The 14,266-nt window shown below is 39.1% G+C and overlaps 1 protein-coding gene across 1 annotated transcript; it reads left to right on the plus strand.

The window, feature by feature from the left end:
* Positions 1-414: 414 nt before the first annotated feature.
* On the plus strand, positions 415-13,293 carry LOC124270753 (sodium- and chloride-dependent betaine transporter-like). The gene is made up of 11 exons (XM_046705789.1): positions 415-690; positions 1,690-1,822; positions 3,043-3,177; positions 4,080-4,183; positions 4,876-5,000; positions 7,154-7,266; positions 10,642-10,773; positions 11,373-11,472; positions 12,287-12,366; positions 12,829-12,957; positions 13,219-13,293. The coding sequence occupies exons 1-11, from the start codon at positions 449-451 to the stop codon at positions 13,291-13,293; spliced, it is 1,368 nt and encodes a 455-aa protein (XP_046561745.1). The 5' UTR covers positions 415-448.
* Positions 13,294-14,266: the final 973 nt, after the last annotated feature.

Raw genomic sequence — 14,266 nt, forward strand, 5'->3', positions numbered from 1 at the left:
GTATGGCTGAAATATTGTCGATGTGACGTTACGTTTTAACTCACTCACTCACCTTATTCTCAGTGATCCATTCCCACAATTGTCTCGACTGTGTGGCCTTTAACGCCTGATGTAATCAGTTTGGGGGACAAATAAAGTAAATGGTTAGGATATTACCTTGTGTTGACGTTTTAAATTTGCATGCCTTCGACATGTTGCGTTTTCCAGCAGATATAATGAAAACACAATGCCTTTTAGAAAGTTGTCAAATGTAGCATATGTTCTGTTTGGGATTAATCCTAAATATAACATATGTTGTTACACACACACACACACACACATATATATATATATATATACATATATATTTATACTGTATTCTTGTTCCTGAAGAAGGCGTATAATTGGGGTTTTGTTGTATCGACAACCAGGAGTTGGCGTTGGCGCTGTTGTTGTTGCATTTGCATACATGCCCTATTACAACCTGTATCTGGCCTGGCCCATCTACTACATGGTGAAGTCCTGCTCCAGCGTCCTGCCCTGGACAACTTGTGGCAACAGCTGGAACACCGACCTGTGTATTGACTACGTGAATACAACGTACAGCAGTAACAAGACAGCCCATGCAAGGAATACGTCATATACCATCACCAAATCTGAAAAGTGGGAAAATGTGACTCTAGCTCACACACCTGCGGAGGAGTTTTGGCAGTACGATATATCTATCATGATATTTTTATCAGGACACGCTTTGTCGAAATACGTTTCCCGTATAAAGATTCTTTGCGACAACATGGTGCTCCTGTTTAAAAAGAATGTATATATATATATGTATATATGGTTTGAAGTTGATTTTAAATATCTCTCGTTTTGTATAAATAACTTTATGTGTAAATTTGTATTGGAAATCCAAAAGCTTTGTGTACATGTCTTGAAAGGTCTATATTGCACAAATATGGTCTTCTAATAAATATGATCGTTTAATTCACTTTCCCATTTATCGCATACGTTTAGAAAACTGGATTTAGATATGAGACTATCGTAAAATGTTCTTGATCCTTTTGTAAGTTTAATAAGATCATTCCAAGGGGAACATAGCAATACTTTTGTTATGCTTGGGTGTCCAGCTGTTTGAATGACTTCGCTCCTAACCGAAGAATGTGTTCTATTAGAAAAACGGCTAGTCTCTAGAAGTTTGATTTTAAAACGTATCTCTTCAAACAGGATTTTTTTAATGAATCAATAAAAGTTTTAACATCAGCCATCCTGAGTCTTTCGCATTAAATTGATTCTTTATACACGTGATCACTTTCAAAATGAGCTTAAAGAATTCTATGGGGAAACCATTTAGGCCAGGGCTTTTATTGTTTTTCATATTAACAGCAAGTGAAAGTTCCTCGAGAAGTATTTCACGTTCTAATTCATCTGACTGGTCTTGTTTAAGGAAGGAGTGGCAATAGTTTGGAATACAGCTTTACTCTCGTCATCGATTACATTACTTGATTTATACAATGTTTCTTAAAAAATATTCTGTTCATTCATTATTGCTTCTCCGTCTGTTATTTCATAACCAGTATCAATAATAAAAGAATTAATAAGTTTGTTTGTGTAGTTTCTTTTCTCCAGATGGCAAAAGTAATTAGTAGGTTTCTCCCCTTCATCATACCATTGGATTCTTGTCACATTTCATACCCTGTGTTTGGCTTTCAGCTACAATGTCCTGGGTGTCTCAACAGGCTTGGAGGATGTGGGGTCTCTGCAGTGGCACACTGTTGGATGTCTCTTGTTTTCAACTGTCGTAATCTTTTTATGTCTTATTCGTGGAGTCAAGTCTGTTGGTAAGGTAATGTTCACAGAAATTCTTCATATCACTGATAACATCTGTAACCCTCCCCTTTTAGTATTGAATACACTGATTCCGAGCCTACTATTCCACACAACATCCACTCAGATACGGGTAGATCCTTTCAAAGTTCAGATCTCAATATTTACAAACTGTACACGAGTTCTTTGTTCAACAGGAAACAAGACATAAGTTCCCTAAGCGTACTGTGCTGACTCGCTAGTCGCAAGAAGTCACTAGGGAGGATCGGGTTGTCCGGCTCAACGACACTGTGTACACCCATGCTCCTGATGTCAATCACTCCCACTTTGATTTACTACCAGTATCACTCAGTGAGATCGTTGGTCCCGAACGAGCTGTCCAATTTATCTGTGCCGGTCCCCAAACTTTTAAGTCAATTTAGGTCTACCAAGCTTTTTAATTGTATAATATTTCTTATTTTAAATTATGGCTCAGTTTTCCTACCATCGCCAGCGGCTGATGGGATGGTGTAAATCCAGCTAGGGTCCATGCAGGTAACAAAGGTACTGTAAGTCCCCGAGGTCCCCAGTATGGTGATCTACCTTCAGTTGTTGGCGATATATAGCCTGTTTTTAGTTTGTTTTGTCCAAAAAATGATATTTATTATAAGTTAAGACACTACTTTCAATTCTAACTGTGATAATCTAGTTTGTCACTCTCCTTTGATGACAGATTTTGTAACATAAACATATTTTCTATCAACGTCAAAATTATTCTCGTCACGATATGGCTGAAACATTGCCGATGTGACGTTAAATATTAAGTCACTGTTTGTGCCTATCGCAATATCTTGGCAGGTATCTGTATCATAATATTATGTATCATGATACAATCGTTTTTACTGGGATTTATCTACCGAAACAAATTCGAAAGAACTATCCCACATCAATGATCCATTTGATTATGGGAGTTATGTAGGATAGCCAAGTGGTTAAGGCCAAAGACCCGGATTCGATTCCCTATATGGGTACTATATGTGAAGCCAATTTCTGATGCCCACCGTGATATTGCAGGAATATATATAAAACCATATTCACTCACTTACTTACTAGCTGTTGTGTGTAAATATCCGTTATATTTAATGTAAATAATATTTGATTCACCAGCTAATACATAATTCAAAGTCTTCGTAATCCAGATAATATAGATGCCATGAAGGTCACAGCATGTCCAATAACTTGATCTGTCCCTCCCTGCAGGCTGTGTACGTGACTGCGCTGCTGCCGTACGTCCTCCTCATCTCCATCTGCATCACAACGCTGCTGCAACCAGGTGCTCTAAATGGCGTGTATTACTTTTTCATACCTGACTTCAACAAACTACTTGACATACAGGTGTGTTTAAATTGACGAAATTCAAATCTTTGCATTTCTATGTATTTCCTTACAACCCGCGGCTTCCAGTGTTAATGAAAACTGACCAAACAGGCCCGACTTACATTTTATATTTGACCAATTTCTAAAATGGCATTGCGTATTCATTGATAAAATAGTATTCAATTTCGAGTTCTTGAATCGTGTAACATGCTTGAAAACACTTTTATGTTTCATTCCATAACTTCCGATGTTTTCCTTCTATAACATTCTGTGACTATGTAATGTAATCATTAATGTCATCATAAATCACTGCTAATAGCGTCGTATATCGTATTCTTCCCAGCATATCATCATCATGCGTTTATGTCTGTAACATGCTGGAGCTGGACTACATGTACGCTATCCGCGAAGAGCTGCGAAGCTGCTGTTGCGGCTTTACGAAACACGGACAACGAATGTGTATACCTGATGTGATCCTTTATTATCAGTTGCTACTGTCTATTGACGACAGGTTTTTTCGTATAAATGTTGTCCTTATCAATGTCAAATTTATCTCTTCACGTTATCGCTGAAATATTGTTGATGTAAATAATCAATCACTGATTCACTTGTTTTACTGTCCTTTGACGACATGTTTAGTAACGGACATAAATCTTTATCAGTGTCAAATTTGATCTCGTTACTATATGGCTGAAATATTGCTGATGTGACGTTAAGTATTACCTCAGTCACTCACTCAATAGCAGTCTATGTTGAGACTATGCTGGGATATTCTGGCTTCTTCTGATGCTTCCAGACAAATATCAACTCCCTGTTTAAATACAGTAATTAGCATACCTCTCCCATCTACTGAATGTTGATAGGAACAATGAAGCAAAATAATTCTGTTTGACGATGAATTACATTACCACTTTACATAGGTGTGGCTGGAAGCATGTTTGCAAGTGTTCTATTCACTGGGAGTTGGATTCGGGATGATTGGCACTGCTGCGAGCTACAACAACTTCCATGAACCATGTCTCCGGTGAGTTTAAAACACAACAGAGCGATAACATGACAAAGTATCAAACTGAAACCTTAAATGATTACTTAAGACAACAGGACTGTTATTACGTTTGCGTGCATTACTGACAAACACTTTGGACATAGACGTGTGTTCTATCACTGCAATGTCAAGGAAACTTTACAAATGACACGTAGCATTATAAGGATCAGATGTGTATAAAACTGAATGTCTGAAGGTGTGTACAGCTATAATCATAGACTCAGCGCAACCAGAGCAATCGTGTGGCAAAGCTTCTCAATGAAACGTTACATGATTGGCTGTGATTACATCCCAGAAAGTTGCATTTTTTAACCCAGAAAATCATCATTATTAAAATAGGTTTGGAGGTCTTTGAGGTGGTTTAGTTAGGTGTTCCGTGTTAGGGGCGAATAGGCTGGGTGTAATATACAGTGGAAGCCCTCTTAACCGGCAGTCCTCCAATCCGGCATGCACTCAGTATCGGCAATTTGGTCTCGGTCCGAACGGATGCCGGTTTAGAGGGCTTCCACTTTACAAACCTCTTGAAGACAGAGACGTTTTAATATTTGTTTCATCATTTGGTTATTCAAGTGAATGTACGGATGTCGATGTGCCACCTTTATCTCTAGCAATGTAAGGATAATAAAGTGATACAATTGAATAGTTAATAACCTGTGTGTTTATATTCACAGAGATAGTATCATATTGACGATTATCTCAGAAGGAACCAGTATCTTCTGTGGCCTGGTGACCTTTGCTGCTCTCGGAGTCATGTCACAGAGAACGGGCGTTCCCATTGAAACTGTTGTCACAGGGGGTAGGTAATCTGGGGTTTTCGTATTAAAAAACAAACACCTATTTATGTGAAAGAGTAAAGGAAAGTGATTAGAGGACTGCTGAAAACGAGGTTTCATATTAACTAGTTCAATGGTATATTGTGTTTGGGACACAGTTGAATTACGGGGCAAGTGATAAGGCCACTGCTTGAGGTCACAGTGTAAGGATACTGTCACGGAATAGCCCTAGGGCGTCATCATCAACATCACAACACAACACAGTATGAAAATTAACAACATAAGTTTATTCAAAAAGATATTACAACACACACGCTTCCACACATGAAACATCCATCTCCACACTCACTGTACACACACTGCATAATCCCTACAGGTAAACCCCATTCACTTACTCATACGTCAGTCTAAGTCTCACCCGACTCTCACAACACTTTCCCAACACTCGCTTCTTAACACCCTATATCACACGGACAAGCAATTACGTTACACACACACACACACACACACACACACACACACACACACACACACACGTTAATATTATAATAAACTAAGCATTAATATCTACACTTTAATTAAGTGACAACAGATCATACATGATTACATGATTCGTACAACCATATTCACAATCTGTGCCAGCCAATGAATATTAAACTCATTAAAATGTACTGTAAATGTCCGTTCATGTCACACATGAAGGTCTCAAGACTCTCAGATGCATCGTCATCTAGGCCTCTGTCGCTGGGTCCTCTCCAAGTGTGGTACACACACTCAAGTGTAAGAAAGGGTAGACTACTCAGGCGGCAACCGGCTCGATCATCCCGGGGTTGCGACGTATTTTCGTCACACACTATAGTCCGTTTGACTTCATTTGAGACCGAGGAATTGCTCACTAACACAAAATCTAATAAATGCAACAAAATCAAACTTTGCACAGTCACGTGAAATCGACAGACCAACTCTGGTGATTTGTCTCATAATTTTGGACACCCGAATAAAAAAGTTGTTTAACAAACGATCATTATTTTGTTGTCACTTTTCGCTGCTTCTTACGAGGGAGGACCACTTGCTGATTGACCAGCCAGGTGTGCGAGTTGTACGTGTGAAATTGAAATTTCACTGCACACGCTTGTTGATTACCTGGCTGTCACGTCACATGCTTCCGATTCTGGACCGAAAGAGGGCGTTGTTCCAGCATGACAGCGCTACTTAACATACAGCACGCGTCACGGTCCGCTGCCTTGCCGATTCTGACGTCAATGTCTTGTCATGGCCTTCCCGATCACAAGATCTAAACCCGACAGAACACCTAGAATGAACTCGATGGAAGTGTGCGTCAACGTCAAAACACGCCTCCGATACTTCCACAACTGGTCATCGTAATGAAGGAAGAGTGGGGAAGAATTCCGCAAGAGCGACTTCGTTAACTTTTGCGTTTCTTTTTCTTTTCCTTTTTTCTTTTCTTTTTTGCAGAGAAGTGAATCAGACATCATTTTGTCACTGATACATCAAACTGTACCATATTCTTCACAAAACTCCAATAAAACATTTTGAAAGCTTTACTGACAACTTGACTGTTGCAAGCTTGATCCAAATGAACAAGAGTCATGAGAGGCTCGATTGTACCTCAAAATGTGTTAAATGTACACACCAAAGGCTGGAGGTGTAAGAATATTGACACAAATGTAAAGCTGAAATCCGTAATCTGATGGTTCAAACTTGTAGAGTGTTTTTGACACTCTGAAACTTTATGAATGGATCTAAATTTAATGCACATGAAGTGGTCTCACTGGTATACATTGCATGTAGTTCAAATTCAGGTTGGTAAATCTGTGGAAGGGAAGTGGCAATTTGTTTGATGTTGATCGATAACACATATGTCAGAAGCTTAAGTTGTCACAATTACCTTGTTTCGATTATCAATAGGCACACGGATTGACACGGATGTGAAATACAGGCGAAGTTCACAATTTTACAGTGTTAATGATAATAATAATTTGGGTAAGATAATCAGGGCCTGTATGCAAAATGAACCATATAAACATAAAGTTCAACCCCGGACTACAGTCATCCACTAACAGCTTGAAGACGCTATTATCCTTGCAAAACAAAGTGTTTAGTTTCAACATTCTGAATATATTGGTTTATGCTGTATATCGCGTTTCTATTGTAGGTCCAGGTTTGGGATTTGTGACCTATCCAGACGCTCTCGCACAACTTCCGGTCCCTCAGCTGTGGTCATTCATGTTCTTTCTGATGTTGTTCATGGTTGGTTTGGATTCACAGGTACAATATGTAGTGTTCAATTCAATGTTTTAATTCGTTATGGCAACTGTGGTCCAAATATAAAATGGCAGAATATTGCTTTGGGATTGCTTTGAATCGAGAGTAGAATACGACTGTACGACACTGATGTTTATGAACATATTACTGGCCCGCGTTTCACAAAGGCCTCCTACATTTAGGAGGTCGTAGCCCATACCACCTTGTTTACGACCCTCTTCCGACCTCCTTTACGACCGTTTCACAAAGACCTCATATCCATGTCGTACGACGCGGTCCTAAATCCATGTCGTACATTGTATAAGAGGTACTTTGTTGCATAGCAACGCATAAAGCGAGACCGAACGGGCACCTGCTTATCTTGATTTTCTAAATGAGTCAATATATTTTGTAACATTTTTTTAAACAATCAAAAACTTTCAAAGAATAAAAACGTATACCCTATATGCACGTATGATATGAAATTAAACAAGGCTAAATGCCCTGATGTACTGAAATTGGTTTCATGAAAAAAAATATCTGAACGATACGCAAAATAAACGTCAAAGTACCGTGAATTCCGGTATTAAAGCCCCGGGCTTAAATACGGAAAATCACTGTTCTAGTGATGAAATATTTAAACCATATTTAAGCTTAGGGCTTAAATTCGAAAATGCGCAATATATTGATAAAATAAAAAGAATCGGGTTTTCAAAAACCTCTTTATCAGGAAACTGATCTATAAGTTCAAAACTGAATGACCACAAGGTTCAGTTTAACTGCAACTGCATGCACATCATAAGGGTTAAGATGATCAATTTCTGTCACTAATAACTGCCCTGTAACCGGTGCCATGATGTTCTGTAAACGTGATATCCTCTAGAGGCACTACTAAAGATGAAAACGTCGAGGTTCACCATGCGTTTGAAAAGGGGCGCAACTCTAAACACCAAACTATTAAATCCAAATTTAAGCCCATGGGCTTAAATACGGGGGAAAATCCTGTATTTTAGCCCATGGGCTAAATTTAGCGAGGGCCTAAATATGGGAATTCACAGTACTGAAAGTGTTATCAGAAGGATAGGGCGATTGTGTTTACTCTTTTTCAACCGACCTTCACCTCAAAGAAATTGCCTAATATGTACAACAATGTTGACGTGTGACATCACAACCGATGACCGATTTCTTACAAAATGGTGGCTTCGCTGACAAGGATACACAGGATTTTGCGAGGACTCTTCCCTTGATTCAGGGATGGTTTGTACATAAATATGAGATGTAAGTAATCAGACTATCTGACTATATGTGTATTGTTATATGTTTTCATCATTGTAAGTAAGAGAAGAAGCCAGACATGCTGATAATTACCGTTGTCGTTCTGCGTGATTTTGCGTCTGTTATGGCGTCACGCTGCACGGAAACTTTGACAATTTCTTATGAAGTATCAAATCGTTGGATTGTATCTATTTTTAATTTCCTCTTTCTTGCTATGGTACTCTTTCCATGCATATTCTAAAGGTATTGAGCCATTGCAAGCAATGAATAGACGGCTGCATGTCGGAAAATTTTAGTAAATGCTCCGCAGTGTAAAGTCGGAATTTTTCTTTGTTTACATTTCAAACTAGCGCAGTCTTCCGAGCACAGCGTTCGTTTTCACACCCAATATCTCTCGTTTCATTTTATCTAGACAGCTGGTAATGGTGACAAAGACCAGTTGTAATTTGATTTTAAAATGTATGGGGAATTCAGTGATGCATTTGTCGCAGCTGACTATGAAATATACGTGATGTAATAGGCGTCTCAATACCGGCCTTCGCGAGACTTGATTTTGCTTAACACTATCCAATAATAGCGGAAAGCGCACTTCGGCGTTCGTGTAAGTATATTTTCGAAAACGTCCCAACCGATTAAGGATCACCGGCAGCGTTTCAGATTTATCATTAGTGATATCATGAAAAACTGATTTCAATGATCATTAATATGGTATTTTTGAAATTCAATACTCCCAGTAATTATCCGATTTTCACATTTTAAAACATACTGTACAGCAAATAATGCTATGAATCGTGATTTCGTACTGTGTCAAACATGGCGACATTTACGATGAAGCCTATTTTGAAAGGTTATTTTAACAGCTTTAGCTTTGTCTGTGGATGGTATAGTGGATGGTATCAAGAAACAGGGAATTTCCCGCAAAATACAAAACAGTGAAGTATATTTGTGTACGTGATATATTTAGAATGTTATTGGACTTCAAAGTGAGGGTTAAAGAGGAAGGACATACAGACCCGCGCAAAAAGTATTCGGACACATGAAGTAATTTCCATAGACTTACATGTTATTTCAGTGTAGCATAAATACTTTTCATGAAATGAGTTTAAGATAGATCTCCGTAAAGTTTGAAATCATCTCTGCTCTGCGCACATAGTTTCAGTTCAATTTTCCGCCCATTATTTAACTAATGTCATCACAGCTATCAACTGGTTCCACAATGCCCAATCCCTTAGGCCGCTATGTTCAAGGCGTTCACGGCACTGTACGCATGTTGATTAAATTGTTGCCATTCGATAAATAAGCAACGGAAAATGGAACAGAAATTATGCAATTGAAGGTAAGATGATTCCTCACAAATATCCAAATTTTGACTTGGATCTTAAGACCATTATATTCATGAAAATTATTTATGCTACACTAAATTAACATGTAAGCCTATGGAAATTACGTCAAGTGACCGAATACTTTTTGCACGACTCTGTATCTTAATTCCTAATGCAAACATATGTATATGTCCCTGTGGCACCAAGGGGGGTTTAATCAAGTCCAGAGACTCGGCCAGAGCACTAGTGGTGTCGCGGAGTATTCTTGACACACTAGCTCTGGAAACTCCATTGGAGATCCACGATTTCACTGAGGAAAGCCCCTTTTACCAAATACCTCAGTGTACACAACACTTGCAGGGAGGTCGCAATAGCATGTGAACGCCTTGTAGGTTTGTTCAGTTGGGGCTCTAACTTTCTGCACAGTTAGAAAACAACATTCCTGGGAAATCTATATCTCGACATCATGTCAACATCATCCAGAGTGTCGAGCACGTTCGACCTGTCTCAAACTTTCTCAGGTCTTCTTTGTTAGCGCGTTTTAATCACTTGCAGTGCCATAATCGTTGACGCCATCTTTGTAGTGTTTACGACCTCCTAAAGCATTTACGACAGGTCAATGGGGGTCCTAAATTTTGGGCTGTTTACGGCACAGTGTAAATATAAGAGGTCTTTGTGAATCGGGGTAAAAAAAATAAGAGGTGGTCTACGACCTGCTTTACGAGGTCGTACCGGTAAGAGGGCTTTGTGAAACGGGTCCCTGGTTTGCATCGAGGTACACCGTCCACTGTTGTCCTTACAGTTCCTGAGTACTGAAGTCATTATTACTGCCCTGATTGACCAGTATCCGCGACAGCTGAGCAAGAAGAGGACGTTTCTAACAGGAGGATGCTGCCTGACAGTATTTCTGATTGGAATCATATTCTGTACCCAGGTGACTATGTTTACTTGTTGAACAATCCAGTAGGTCAAAACACCCAGTGTATTTAACAATGCTTACGACTCAGTGACTCATGAAAACCAATATTGAAGAACATGGAGAACTTTTAATTAATGAAACAGTGGCTGTGTCCAGATATGAATATTCCAGCAAGGTCATTAAATGTAGAATGAACCCTATTGGCAATATGAAAGCAAAGAGTTATGTATTACAACATGTATCAGTGACTGTAGTGTAGTACTAGATGCAGTAGTACTAGCAGAAGCAGCAGCAACCGTAGCAGTAGTAGTTTTGTCAGAGGTTACGACACTGCATTTGTAGTAGTAGTAGCAGCAGCAGTACTAGTAGACTGACTGACTGAGTTTGGTTTTACGCCGCTTTTAGCAATATCCCAGCAATATCACGGCGGCAGTACTAGTAGAAGTAGTAGTAGAGGGAGTTACTGTATTGGCATCTGTGGCAGACATAAGAGCAAGGAAGAGGCGGCAGCGACGACAGTGGCAGTACTAAACGTAAAAGTGAGTAAAATTTGTTAACCATAATAGTATATATTGCCTGAAGGACGATATGGACTTGCTGACTTCCTGTTGCAGGGAGGGCCGTACATGTTTCAGCTGGTCGACTGGTATGTGTTATCTCTCGGGCCCATGGTGATAAGTACAATGGAGTGTATTGTCGTTTCGTGGATATATGGTGCGTACATTTATTTATTGATATCAAGGGTGTATGCTTACTCTTAAAATTAACTCAATCCATCATGTGCTCATGATTAATTGTTTGTGTGTTGGTGGTCGCTGTTGCTCACAATATCAGTCACCGGATTGTCTGGTCCAGAATGGACTTACAGGTCACCATCAGAAAACTTTCTTTCCTCCAAGATTTTCTATTCACTTCATTTGCATACAACAGTTCCTTATAAACATTTACCAAACAGCTCATTTCTTGTCAATGAACAAGTTGAATTTCGTCCCTATATATTGTGTTGGAAGTGAAAGATCCGCAAGGGTCGATAGAATCCCGAAACTCGTTCTTTGTAGTTTACATAATGATATTAAATGTGCATTTGTAACACGCATTTTTAAACATACAAGGATATACATAGTTAGCTGTAATGAGAGGAAAACAGGTGGGTCTTCAGCAAGCGTTTGAATGGGGTAAAGTCAAATGCCGATTTTATGGGCAAATTGATTTTATGGCCATAGTTTTTATTCAGTTTTTTTCAGCTGCTAGAAGTATGTCTTCAAGACACATGTTCAAGGTACAGACGTATTCAAACGTATTCAAAGATAAACTTTCTTTATCGTGGATGACAATATATAGTTTGTCACTGTATATTTTAACTTTAAAATGTATTTACTTTGTACAAAATGATTACTTGCTTTTTATTCATGGGGTAGAGAGCCGGTCGTAACATTGTCAGAAAGTAGGTACAGTACACATATTAATAAAATTTCAGTTATGAACGCTACCTTACAATGTTTGTCAGTGTGATCATATGTTCTGTCAGGTATAACACGAATTAGTAAAGACGTTGAGATGATGATTGGCAAGCCACTGCCGATGCCTGTAAAGATCCTCTGGGCTCTGGTAACGCCGGCAATATTGATAGTAAGTACAATGCAGTTGCACGATACAATGATCGCATTGAAGTCTCAAATAGACATATGATACCTTGTATATGTGTTTAAAATATATGTGGGGTGAGGGGGGTTGCCTAGTGGTTAAAGCGTTCGCTCGTCACGCCGAAGACCCGGGTTCGATTCCCCACATGGGCACAATGTGTGGAGCCCATTTCAGGCGTCCGCCGCCGTGATAGTGCAGGAATATTGCTAAACGCGGCGTAAAATCTGACTTCCTCAATCACTCACCAAAAGTTGAGCGTATCCTACACCGACTTGGACAATTTTTAAAGTGGTATTTTGTTTAAGAACATCGCAGTAACACCTTAAGATTTTTCTTTAGTCAATAAACACGTCTCCTGAAATGTATCGGCGCCAAATACACACTAATTATACATGTTACCCTCACGACACTTTGTTTTATATCCAGATCACTTTCATCTTGACACTTCTCCGCTATCAGCCACCAACCTACGGCACGTACGTGTATCCTAGCTACGCCTCTACAATCGGCTGGCTCATTGCAGTGCTGCCCCTTCTACCGATACCCGTCTACATGGTAATGACTGTCAGGAAACACATGGCGACTAATTCCCTGAAGAAGGTGATACATTGTTTTTCTTCCGTCTTAAAAATTCTGGTGACATTTCAGATTATGCTATCCATTACACTGCTTTTCACGTTTGAATTTGAAGGTCTTTGATTTGGTAGCAGGGAAGTAGAACTTAGACAGGATTTTTGTAGAATGTCCTGTTCGGCACTGGCCTTGCAGTTTTTGCGGATGAAACATTTGTTGCTTATAAATTGCTTTTATTGACAGAGTGTACGTCTTGCCTTAATGCCTGATGATGAATGGCGACCTGCGAACTACAGAAGCAGCAAGGTTACAGGATGAATCGACAAGATAACAACCAACTAGCAGGACTATCTTCGTTTTGCTGTTCAAACAATGAAGCCTAACGCTGGTGTTTCAACCTGGTTTTTATTGTACTCAGATCCAACTTTCCAACAAGGATAATACACGCTTTAATGCAACATTTCACAAGAAACCCCTTCACACTTATCAGCAAAATTTGCATTAAACTATGGTAGTACATAGTAGAATAGAAGTATAAAATATAATAGCAGTGGTAAATACAGTGAAGTCGGTGACATGATATTTACCTAGCAGCAACAAAGGTCCAGTCTAAACCTTTAATTCATTTTTTAAAGAATTTATCAAACTAAGATTTTGACATGTTTAACCTCCAAATAGTGTTGCAAAAGTGTTGATAATATATCGCTTAAACAACCAAAACAAGTAGTGCAACAATGGACGTAGTACCTTATACCAATTCATGGAAGTTGAGTCTTCAGTTAAAGTTAAATGTTTACTGCACTTGCAGCATGCCAACATGTATCGGTATAAAAGGAATAGCGCACCATTCAATCACCTGAATAAAGAAGTTGTTCATCCATAAAGTGTATCCTTTTCTGACTCTCCAACTTCTAAAAATGCCACTCAAAAAAGTTACGATACATGAAGGAGCAACACCACGTCGCTGGTTTCGGCAGCATGCAACTGATACATACTTTTAACAAATGATCAGTTAGGTCAGCCTCTCTTAGAAGAATGGTGTCGAATCCCATTTCGGATATCAGACGTTTCACATTTTCTATCCATTGTCCAGTTGAGGAAAGGCCGGCATATAAGATAATGACGCAGGTGTTACTTTGTGAAGGATTTATATGGAATTTCATGCGCTTATTTAAGTTCAGATGGTTATTCGCATTCGTGACTAACTCGTGTTATTCCGAGACAAGCTGAATACCGACTCGTGTCCCTCGGGAGGGATACAACGAAGAGGAGAAATATGTTTGTTAAACAC

Source organism: Haliotis rubra, unplaced genomic scaffold (genome assembly GCF_003918875.1).
Source record: "Haliotis rubra isolate DU_JTF1 unplaced genomic scaffold, ASM391887v1 Scf1540, whole genome shotgun sequence".
NCBI classification, from domain to species: domain Eukaryota; kingdom Metazoa; phylum Mollusca; class Gastropoda; order Lepetellida; family Haliotidae; genus Haliotis; species Haliotis rubra.

Excerpts from the sequence above, each read along its gene's own strand:
- LOC124270753 (XM_046705789.1), top strand. The coding sequence starts at position 449 with ATGCCCTATTACAACCTGTATCTGGCCTGGCCCATCTACTACATGGTG. Across the intron at positions 11,473-12,286 it reads TGTCGTTTCGTGGATATATG|GTATAACACGAATTAGTAAA; the intron begins GTGCGTACATTT and ends ATGTTCTGTCAG. Across the intron at positions 12,367-12,828 it reads TAAAGATCCTCTGGGCTCTG|ATCACTTTCATCTTGACACT; the intron begins GTAACGCCGGCA and ends TTTTATATCCAG.